This window comes from Myodes glareolus, chromosome 4, assembly GCF_982192425.1.
Source record: "Myodes glareolus chromosome 4, mMyoGla1.1, whole genome shotgun sequence".
NCBI classification, from domain to species: domain Eukaryota; kingdom Metazoa; phylum Chordata; class Mammalia; order Rodentia; family Cricetidae; genus Myodes; species Myodes glareolus.
The window spans coordinates 16246680-16258525 of NC_142029.1; the positions used below are offsets into that span (position 1 = coordinate 16246680).

Consider the following 11846-nt stretch of genomic DNA (forward strand, 5'->3'; position numbering starts at 1 on the left):
AGAGCCATACTCTCATGTGGTAGGTGGGGATTAACGACCAGAGGGGCACTCTAACCCAGGAGCCAGAAAGAGCCAGGATGCCCAACTTAGACTAAGGACTGGTTCAATGAAGAGTGCAGAGAGAAATGGGAAGGTGGGCACCGGGTCATGGGAACATAGCTGTTTTAGAGTGAGGACTTTATCATTCATCAGGAGCCAGTCAGCAATACCATAGGCTTTTCACAGCACCCAGCACAAATACAGTCCCACTACTGGCACAGGTATAGCCCTTCCTGAAGCTGCCCTCCCTCTAGAGTGAGGAGGAGATCTCACAGACAGTACCCAGTGAAGTAGGGATCTTCCCCATGGCCACGGGATGCTTATGGTAGCCCATTAAGGCAGGCCAGCAGATTGGCTCCACAGCAGCAGGATATGCCCCTCTGCCAATGGGTTGGTAATGTCTAGCAGCTTCCTGCTGCCCAGAACAGCTTGCCCTTGCCTTGACAGAGAATCGAAAGTGACCTGAATGACTTCCTCCATCCAGGCACAGCACAGCATCTTTATGGGTTGGGGGTCTAAGCTATGCCTCACCTGCTCGGAAGTTCAAGCGCTGTCTCTTACTAGGACTCAGTTTCTCCACCTGTACCTTGCAGGAGTTAAACTGGATAAGCTGGCACAACACAGGCACCGAGCGACAGCTATGTTGTAGGGGGAAGCAGTGCTGTCCTACCGGGTCCCCTAATCTCTGAGTTGCCGCCATCCCCAGGTCTGCTCCAGGCTCAGAGAGAAAGCTCCCACGACAAACCCACCAAAGTTTCCGTCAGAGAGGGCCAGTCCTTGCAGATGACCATGTATGATGAGACACACGGATGTTACAGTGACACCCCAAATACCCTGCGGCTGGAGGCTGCCTGGAGCTACATGGAGGCGTCTGAGTGCTTGGTTCTGAGTGCAGAGTGGGAACCCTGAGATGCCACTTGTTATATGCAAGACAATAGCATCACCTAGCCTTGCCGGGAGCCTCTTTTGTCTTGAGTGTGAAACAGGGTGTGTGTGAATTGGCCTCCTTGGACAGCATGTACAAAACACACTACCAGAGCCCAGCTCTCAGAAACTGATGTTGTGGGTCAAAAAACTACTTTCTTGCTTTCTTGACCATGTCTCCCCTTTCCTCTCATCTTTCCCCCTCCTCTCCTGCTTCCTTAGCTCCTCCTGCCCCTCTTGTCTAACCCTGGAGCAGCCACAGTCTCCCTACCCTCCATCACACCAGCTTTCTTGCTAACAGAACCCAAGCCTGCAGAATCTCCACCTCCAGCCCCAAGGTGACCCCATCCTCAGCTCAAGGGTAAATCCTGATTAGCCTGAACCAATCACAATGTGCCTTCTCTATCGCCAGTGATTGGTTTAGAGTGGGCATGTGACCCAGTGCTAGCCAATGCAGTGTAAGGGGAAGTTGACTAGGGCCTTCTAGGCAAGGTTTCTTCTCCTCTTAACAGAAACCTAGAGGAACTATCTATCTCATGTTCTATCCGTAAAGTCCGGGTCTGACGTGATGCCTGGAGCTGTGGCAGCCATCTTGTTGCCGTTAGGGAAGTTGACCAAAATAGTCGGCCATACCCAAAGTAAGGCCAGCCAGGCAGAGCACAGAAGAGCTGATTCTCATTGACAGCTGATACTTATCAACCTCAGACTTCTTGTCAGAGGAGGAAAGGCCTAACCATAGGGGAACCTACTACTGGGATTGCCGAGGTGTACACCGGAGCAGCCTTGATTTCTCATCACCATAGCCAAACACATCCCACGAACTCAGTGTCCACTGCGTGACAGCACAGTCCCTCCTCCTCCACTGTCCCCATAGGGTAGCCTAGCACTGGCCCAGGTGCGGGACTATAGGAGGGACACAGAGTGGAGGGAACACAGGGCATCACTCAGGAAGGCTCCTCACCCCAGCTCTGGGGCCCGGAAGACCAACCTGGCAGAGAAGTCTGGATGAAGCCAGGAGTCAGGGAGGCCAGAGAGCCTACAAGACCTGCACGAGGCTCTACCTGGCTGGAGAACAGGTATTCCCAGGGCTAGTGGCAGCCCAGGCAAAGATCTGAATTTCAGGCCAGAGTTAGGTAATAGCTAATTCCCATAAAGGGACATGGCGGGGACGGGTCCCAGAGAAGGGAGCCCCCCGCCCAGCGCCTGCCCAGAGAGGACAGAGAAAGGTCCTTCTGTAAAGGCTCTGTGCGGAGGTTAGCAGTCCTGTCAGCGCCTTCACATTTCTAATAACTGAAGTTGGGGGCAGGGCCGGAGTGGGGTGCTTTGTTGTTTGTTTGTTGGAGCTGATGGCAGCACTGAGCCTGACCTTTAAGGCTTCAAATGCAGCATTTCAGGCAGCGCCAGCGGGAGAACGCGGTTGCGGAAGGAAGCTATCAAGACTGAAATGCCACGTCAGGCTGGAAACTCGTGGCAAAGCAGGGCTTCTACCTGTCTGAGGAGCACACCCATTTCTTGGTACCCAAGGAGAACCAGAAAGCTTAGGTGACTCTGAAACAGCACGGGGACATCGGCATCGAGGTCTACCCCCACCCCCAATAGGACTGGAGTACCACACTACAAAGGCAGTCTGCTTTAAGTTCACCCAAGGGACCCCCCAACTGCTCCTTTACCCCAGGCCACAGATATGGCTATTTAAGACAAATGATTATGTGTCCCAGTGTGCAGATGGCTGCATGGGAAATCACCCTTCAAGCTGCATGCACTGAACCCTAGCCCACAACATAAATGTGGCGTCTGAAGGCTCCCTTCCCTCTCCTTGGGCCTCGGTTTCCTTGCATACGAAATCAGGTCATGTGGCTCTCTTGGAGCTTCTGTGACTGGGTCCCTCCTAAGTCCAGCAAGTACATGAGGCCCATAGTGCCCAGCTGGTTTCCTTGATCCTTCAAACACACTCCCTGCAGCTCTACCTTCCTGTAGTCCCTCTGCTCAGGTTGTAGCCAATATCGGGCGGGCAGGGAGACTTGCAGGGAGGGAGGCAGCCCATCCAATTATTTAAATTAGTCAGGAAGGCCCAGAAACACCAAGGACTTGTGCACGAGCACCTCAGGAATCCCCTCTGCCCTTTTCCTCCAGACCCCTCCTGTCCTGCTTAGCATCAGCCCTGCCCAGCTGACCGTGGGAGTCCTGGACAAGCCCCCCTTACCCCCCCCCCCGTCTTCCTCCCCTGATTCCCCATCTTCTTCCCCCGAGCCTCAGAGCCCCAGACCCTTTCAGAGCAATGATCCTGCTGGTGAAGATACTCCTCTGCCACCCCATCTGTTTATCTGTCCTCTGTGTCCTGCCCTGTAAGCTGCTCTTCACTGGTGCCCACTGTCTTCTGGTAGGCCAGGGGTGGGCTGGGGGTAGCACCGGAGAGGATCTCTGCCTACTAGGGTACCAGATACTGCCTTCCACCTACTATGAAGATGGCATCCCTTCTCAAATTGCTCAGAACCTTAGGCCATCCTGCCTCCCAACACATAGACATTAAGAACACCAATAAAGTCAAACTTATGGTTCTCGCAGACATCAGAACCTGCACAGCCCCAAGCGCCAGTGCCCTAATGAGGGGGACCAGGACAACCAACTCATAAAGATTCAGCACACGAAAATTCATCCTTGAATCTTACTAGAGACACCAAACAGAGCACACAGGGTCAACAGGTCAGATGCTGAATAGTGACTACTGACCGCATGGGCATCTTGCCTTGGGCAGGGACCCCAAAACCTGCTGCAGGTGCTCCTTGCCCTTCACTGTGCAAATGGGAAATATGCAGAGAGGGAAACCCATCAGTCCAACGTTACACAGCCAAAGTCTTCCCGTTTGCCAGCACCCTGACCTCCTCCATGTGACCCCTACAGACTTTCTCCACACAAGGGCTACTTGCAAAGACACTCTGCTTCTCCAAGGCCTCCCAGGGTTCCCCAGAGTCCCAAGTCCTCCGGTGAATCTAAATACCATTCAGTTTGCAGAAATCTGAATTACGAGGACACAGCCTCCGTGTGTTTTCTTCTCAGACTGTCATCCTGCCAGTTGGTAGATGATCAAACTTTGTAGCTCAGCCTCAACTCAGGCTGTCCCTGACACAAGAGTTTGCAAAACACAGGTCTTCACAAGCAGGAGGCTTTGTTTCCCACTGCCAGCATTCGCCCACCAACTTCTGGCATGCGCATCAAAGGCAGGTACAGAAGGTGGGTACGGCAAGCGCATTCTGGCTGCAGAGATAAACTGGCATGTGCCTGCATCACACACACACAGAGGCACATGAGCACACGCCCACATTTGAGCTCATATGTGCCTGTGTGAATATACCTGCACTACTCTGCGCATACAAACATGTCTGCACATGTGCATACAAGTACTGTGCTAGCATAAATACACCTAAGAACACACCTACTCACAGGCACACAATTATGTGAGTAAACAAGTATGATGCATGTCCAATACATGTGCAAAGTCATACACAAACACACAGCTGTAGACAGTCCTACCTATAGGCTTGCATTTGCTCTCGGGCCAAGATAAGGGCCCAGTACAACAGGAAAGCCCCAGAAACCCTAACTGGGCCCAAGTACCGACAGGCTCTGACTGAATACTGGATGCTATAGGTAAGGGGACAGGTCACTCAGGGTAGGCACAGCTCTCCTTGAGCACCTTCCTACATCCAGAGCCTAGAAGTACATCTGTTCCTCATGATCTGCACCATCTCAACCCTATGGGGTACCACAGAGGTTCCCAACTCCAAAGAAGCCTAGTAACTACCCAAAGTCATGAAGCTGTGGGGGGGGCACTCTTAGGGGCACACTAAGAGGGCATTGCTCAGAAAGGACTGGCCTGCTATTGGGGGAGGAAGCAAGGAGCCTAGGATCTAAGGGAATGGAAGGGAGAATCATGGAGGGGTGTCTCCTTCCCTGTTCCCTTTGTTTAGTGAGTATCACTTTTAAGGTGGGAAGAGATGGTTAACGACCAGCAGGAAAGACTTCCTCTCTTCCTCCTTTTCTGCTAAACAATTAGGCTAATTAGAGCCCAAAGTGGGTCAATCAGAAGCCAAGAGGCATCAAGGCACCCAAGGTACTAGGCCCAGACAACTTCATGCACACAGAGAACAGGCGGGTTGGTCCCGCCTCACCCCTGCTAGAATGGAGAGGAGCTGGAAGGCAGATTCCCACACTTGTCTTCTTAGAGGGCTAGAATGTCAGGGTCGAAAGATCTGAGAAGAGAGGAGACTGAGGCTAGGTGTGGGGACTGGGAGGGAGACACCTCTGTCCAAGGTCACCAGAGAAGGCTGGGCTGGATTTGCTCTTGACAGAGGCACCCCAACTGGAGTAAAGCGTACCCCCCCATACACACACAGCTAAGCAGGGTCTGCTAGCACATGAGGTCATCCTCCTACCAGGCTCAGTCACCAGTAGCAGCGGGGGACAAAGAGAATCAGACAAGACCAGACAGGACCATGTGGCCATGGGAAATAGCAGGACCGGAGGAGGGAACAGGATCAGTTGTGGGAACAACCACACCGACTGTCTGAGTCTCAAAGGGGCAGGGTAGGACCTGTCTACATAAAGCCACGCTCAATCTGTGTGCATCCAAAGGACATAATTCTAGATTCCTTAAGGACGTCCCAGGAAACCTCTAGGGACTTCAGACCTTTAGGGACGTTTCAAGCTCAGTGGTCATCTGAACGGACACTCTCCACACCCTGAGGTCCTTAGTGACACTAATGCAGAAGACTCTTTAGGTTACAAAGAACGAGGGAAAAAGGGGATGTAAAAAACAAATTTAAAAGGAAGAAAAAAAAGAAGTACAAACCATACATATAGTTTCCTTTGGGAATACACGTATTGATTCTGTAGCTTCTTGTTTAGACAGTGGCACCAGGAAGAACAAACCTGACATGAAAAGAATCTCCTCAGCAAGTTTCAGGCCTGTGTCTGTGATAGGAACCTCCTCACCATCAACTTGGGGACTTCAGGTACCAGTGCCCCTCCCAGGCCTAGGACCCAATCACCAAAAGACACAGATCAGGGATTCCCAGGCAATTTTGGAATGGGTTGGAAGTTGGAGGTGAGAAAGGACCTTTCTCAGAAAGAGATCATTCCCATCCCATAGGCAATGCTACCCTGCAGGGCCCAGGCCTGCCGGCTTTGACTCCTAAACCTGCAGGCAACCTCTGAATAGCAACAGGCCCTCAGGAACCTAGGGCCTTCTGCCCTAACCCTACCTGGTCTCAAGCATCTGGAAGCTCGGGGTCTTGTGAAGTTCTATGGGTCTAGCAAATTAGCTGAGAGGCGCCAACTTCACACATGCATTAAAACCTAGGCTCTACCCCAACCTCTGACCTTTCTTTAGGGAATCATAATAGAATGTGGAAATGGAGTCACCACACACACACACACACACACACTGCTGCTCACTACCCTGCCCGGCAGACTTTGCCACAATTAAAGCAGTAGGGCAAGGACAATTCTGGGTTGCGAGGGCATTCTATGATGAACAACATGCACACATAAAAGAGGACTGGCAGGCCAGCCTTGGCCAAGGATGGCCCCCTCAGGCTTACATTAGGACCAAAAAGAGAAAATAGGGACAAAGCAGGCAGGGTCACAGAGGGGAAGGGGGCTCTCACCCACCTCCCACGTCGTCGGTCTTTTCATTTTCTTCCTAAAGACTTGAGTTTTTAGCTCCTCTCCCTACTTCCGGGACCCCGGTCCAGATGTCCCCAGGCCCCTAGCAGGAGGGTACATCTCTAACAGATATCCTCTCTTGGTTCTTATAGGGAACATAGGTTTTGGGTAGGCCCTTCCATCTTTTTGGGTCTCAGTATCCCAGTCTGAGGAAGGCCTTGACAAGGGTTCTGAGGACAGCTGGTAACAGGGGTGAGCAGCTCATCCTGGGCTCAGTGAGGGGAGTCCACCATCACCCTGGCAACAGCTTCAACCACCAATCACCAGAGACAGATGGTTGGACGAGGGGAGCAAAGGAGAAACAAGAAGGAAGTTCGTGTCGGACGTGGTAGCACACTTTAGTCCCAGTGCTCAGAGGTCACTCTGGTCTACATAACAAGACCTTACCTCAGTAAATAAATAGATATTTTTTTTAAGAAAAAAAAAAAAAGAATGCGGTCAACCAAGTGGGGGCGGGGCACTGTGAAATGACAGGCAGCTGAGGTCCTACAGCCAAGGTTTGTGAACTTGATACAGATATGAACAGTCACTGCTCTGGTTCCTACTTGCTGGTGGCTGCCCTTCTCCCATTGCTTCTCCCCACTAGCCTCTTAAGATTATATTAATTCAGGGGGGAAATCAAGACGAGGTCATCTCAAAAGACAGGGTCCGATCTAAAGGCCAAACGGAGCATACAAGGCTCACACCGACACCCAGCATGCCTCCAAACTGTGTCCTTCAAGAGGCTAAGAGCTGGTGGTGTCTATCTACACTCAAGCAGAGGGGAGAAGGAGACACTGAATGCTGAAGGGTTCACTTGATTTGCTTGAGAGTCAGTTTTACTTTGTCACTTTGGGATCAGTCTCTTCTGGGGACATAGGTGTGGTGCGGAATCTGGGAAGGTACCCATTTTAAAGTGGCCTTCTTCCCTTTTCAGGAGATTAGTCTGACCTATCTATCCAGGAGGAGTAGCCTAATAAAAGTCGGGTACAGAGGGCACGGCAACCAAAGATCTCCCCTAGAACCTCAACACCAGGAGGGGTGCAGGCACCTGGCAGTGCCGCATTCTACTGACAGCAGCAGCAGGCCTGGAAGCCTCACCCCTCCCTCCTGCGAAAGCTGCGCAGGTTGTTGGAAAGAGGGGGGACCCACACATGTAATGTTGCCTCCCACCAATAGGGAGAGCCACAGAGAGGTAGAGAGACCTACTCCAGGCCCAGACAGACACGCGTCACCCACCATTAACCATAGCTAGACTGACGCATGCCCTGTCATGGGCACTGCTCCCCATTTGTCCGCTCAGAAGAGAAGCACTTATATACTCTGACAGGCATTAATTTGTTGGGGGTACAAACCCTTCAGGGCCCCTCACTGCTCCTCACCCAAGCTGGAGGAAGGAAGGCACCAAACCTACCCCATCGCTAGAGCAGAGCACCTGTATTAAGAGGTGCAGGCAGGCAGGTGGGCAGTTCAGATGGGCACCCTATGTAGCGCTTAACCAGAACTCCACTGAGCAGGGGAGCGTGAAGATCAGGGGTGCCACAGGGCAGGGTACAGGGACCCAACAGAAAGGACGAAAAGGCAGGCAAGCCAGGGTGGGCAGAGATTGAAGACAGGACAAATAAGGAGGTAAGGAGAGAGAGAGACCCTAAGCCCCAACACTGGAGTGTGGAGGCAACAAAGAGGGCCAGAAAATACATAAATACATCAAGGCTGTTAGCAGCCAGGACCAACTCTTTGCCAGCAGCACCGGCTGGCCTGACCGCTGGGGTGGGCGTAAACGGGAACAGAAGGAAGCAGGTAAAAGGAAGCATGTGTTGTTCTAGGACTCCATCCTCCTAGACACGAGAGTATATACACACCCATGCATGATACATGTATCTGAAACCCCGATTCAGATCCAGGTGGGCAACAGAGGCCCCTCTTCCTAAAACCAAAGTCCCGTCCTCCCTCCAGTGGCAACTCCTCTGCCCTTTATAATCTAATGGCTCGGTTCATTTCACCCGATGGCAGACGGCCACACTGCCAGAGAGATAACGGCCACCAGATCCTAAGCCCGCATTTGATTAAAACCAAGCAGTTTGAAAAGCTGGCCCCTTCCCACAGCTCCATACCCTGGAGGGCATTCTTAATCATTGAGGGCCCTCCCCACGGAAGGCTTGTTCCATGGCATCCCGCTACCACGGGACTGATAGTCCTACTTTCCAGCTTAAGAATCCACCTGTATCAGCGTCCTCCGAGGCTGGGCACTCTGACCCGGGAGAAGGTTCAAGATACCACCCAGCCCTGAGCAGCCCCATGGAACCCTGAAACCCCCAGCGGCAGCATCAGCCTTTTATGTCATTTAACAAAAGCCTTAACTCGGAACCAAGCAGTCACTAGGAGGGGTCCACAAGAGTCCCCTTCCTCCTCCAAGGATCAATAAAATCTACATCCACAGGACCAGGGCGGCTGAAGGGCGCTGCCTGTCATGGCAAATCTGCTTCGATGCCACACGTTCGTCACCTCCCACTAGACCCCAAAGCTCCACAGCCCCTGTTCCTTCCCCTACTTCATCCCCTAATTATGGTTTGTAAGACATGTCCCAAACCCTCGAATTAACTCCAACAACATCAAAAGGAGAAGAGTGTCCAGTGGGAAATGATGTGTGGCTGTAGTCACACCCTCCTCAACATCTTCTGGGGGCGGAGGGACAGGTGCACCCTTGCTCAGGGTTTTACATTGTCCTAGGGGAGACTCAGGAAGGCCCAGCAGCCATGGGAAGCACGCTGCAGGGAAGGGGAGAGAGGTCAGGAGAGGCAGAAAGAGGTGACTACTTAAACCTTCACTTGAGGAGCTGGGAAAGAAACAGCTACGAAAGGAAAAAAAAAACTGTGGCTTGCCTTTGAGGAAAAAAAAAGAACAATAAAAAATGCTTTTGCTCTTTTTAGACGCCGTAGTTCCAGCCCAGTTTCATCGCTGCACATGAAAGACGATAACACACCCCACCAACCCTTGAACTTCCCTGCGCTCGTGAAAACCCAGACAGCTGACAGAGGACACGTCTGTGCAGCACCTGTAATTTGCCTTCTGATCACCTGCCTGAGCACGGCCAGACTGTGTGAGGCGAGCGGCGGATGGCAACGAGGACAGCGAGACAGGCTCGGAGCAGTGCTCCATCCGAGTTTGTTTTTTCCTCATCTGGGAGAACCTGCCAGCTGAAGTAGGCAGGTTTTGTGGCAGAACCAGGGGCTCCTACCCAAGGGCAGAACCGCTCTTATGACGCAGACTAGCCGGACCAGACCCTTCCTCTCATGCCCAACCCTGGGCCAGGACACTCGTGAAGGAGTCCAGGGGACAGGTGGCTCCTCAAAGTCGAGGACAGAAAGCAGAAGCGCGATCCTTGCCATGCCCCCAAAGGGGTGTCTGGACAATGGCATATGGTTGGGGCATGGTGTCAAGAAACAGATGTTGTCCTAAAGGCCACATCCAGAATACCCACTTCCTATCTAGACACATCTGCCCGACTTTGCCAGCTCCTGGGGAAGGTGAGAGACTCAGATGGAGGCTGGTAGAACCTGGAAATGCTATTACCCTGTTAGGAGCAGGAGCGACAGGGGCAGCAGTATCAGGGGCAGGCAGGGGTCCTCCCCATCATTCACCTTCTGGCCCAACCCCAGCACCTTTACCTCCTTATACTTGAGCTCTCCAGGGACGCCCCCTCAAGTGGGCGGCCAAGAACAGGTGACGTTGACCACAGCAAGAAGGTGCTGGTATCTTCTGCATCCAGCACCCTCCCCCCCAACCAAAGGAAAAGGCCCAAGAGGACCAAGTGTGGATGTCTGATTCCACGTCTGACTCTAAAGGGCTAGGTTCCCACCCGGGATAGAACACAGAGCAGATGCGTTCTTTGAAGTCTAGCGGACAGGGGTCTCTGGCCATTCTCTCAACCAACCCCAAGATCCTCTATTACCAGGACAGGGGCTGGAGTATCAGCTGACAGACTCGAACCCCTTGCTCCATCCCTGGGATTGAAGATTTTTTTGCTCAGTCCCCTTGTGGGTGGGGGGAGTCTATGGGAAGCAGGGGCACCGCAAGGAAGTTTCGCAACGCAGCCAGAAGCTCTGGGACCCTGGCTGCCAGCCCACGGGGGTTTGTAGCCGCCACCCTCAGTTGCAGCATGCCACGGGACCCAGAGCCCCCGCCCTGACACCCGGCGCGAGGAGGGGCAGACGCTGGCTGAGGGGCGCAGAAGAGCGCGGGGCTCCGCGGGGTCCCGCGGCTGGCCGAGGCCACTTACGTGTGCTGCTGGGGGAAGCTGTAGGCTGAGGCGCCGGGGGCGGTGAGCAGCGGTAAAAGCAGCAGCGGCGGCAGCAATAGCAAGAGCGGGCGTGCGGGCCCGGACGCTGGGTCCCGGGGGTCAGGGAAGGGCCGGGGGCCCCGACCGGGCCAGGGGCGCGCGGTCCGCACCGGGCCGGGCCAAGAAGCGCCGCAGGTCCGAGCCGGCACCGCCATGTTTCCATTCAAGATGCGGCGCCGCGGGGAGGGGGGGGGACGGCGGCGGCGGCGGCGGGCTGGGGGGGGGGGGCGCGGGCGGCGGGCTGCGGGCTGCGGGAGGCAAGCCGGCCTCTTTTCCACCTCCTTCTTCCGCGTGGGGCCTCCGGGGCTGCACTGGCCGCAGCGCCTCTGCGGGCTGCGCGCAACGATCTCCCCGCCGCGCTGGCTCCAAGCGCTTTGAGCGCCTGGCCCGGGACCTGCGCTCAAATAGCGGTCGCCGCCAACCTGCCGGCGCCGCCCTCCCCTGTCGCTCCTTCCCTCCCTCCCTCCCTCCCTCTCTCTCCTCGGCCGGCCCGCCTCCGCGCGCCCCCGCCGCGGCCACGCGCCCGCCTGTGCCCGCGCGCCCCTCGTCCCCGTTCACCCCCGAGCCTGCCCTATTGGCTCGTGCAACCGATCTGAGTCCTGGCTCGCGAGCCCTACGTCCCAGCCGCTGTCCGAGCGCCAAGTGTACGTCCCTACCTCCACCCCTCAATTTAGACCTGGAAACATCCCCCTGCCCTGTGAGTGAGAACTCTCCTAGGCAGTTGTACATCTGACTCTTAAGGGGCTCGACCTTCAACAGGCTTAAGGCCTGGAGTCCCAGATTTAATGATGAAATGGCAGGCTTCGGCAGACCAGAGAGGAGGGTGGCAGTGCTGTCCCAC

At 54.3% G+C, this 11846-nt stretch overlaps 1 protein-coding gene across 2 annotated transcripts in view; it reads right to left on the reverse strand.

The window, feature by feature from the left end:
• The window catches only part of Cacna2d2 (calcium voltage-gated channel auxiliary subunit alpha2delta 2), a 130396-nt gene extending 119236 nt beyond the window's left edge, over nt 1-11160 (reverse strand). For both annotated transcript variants that reach the window (XM_087905271.1, XM_087905270.1), the window contains exon 1: nt 10946-11160. In XM_087905271.1, coding sequence (XP_087761397.1) covers nt 10946-11160 — 215 coding nt within the window. The remainder of the gene's footprint in view (nt 1-10945) is intronic.
• Between the last annotated feature and the right edge of the window lie 686 nt (nt 11161-11846).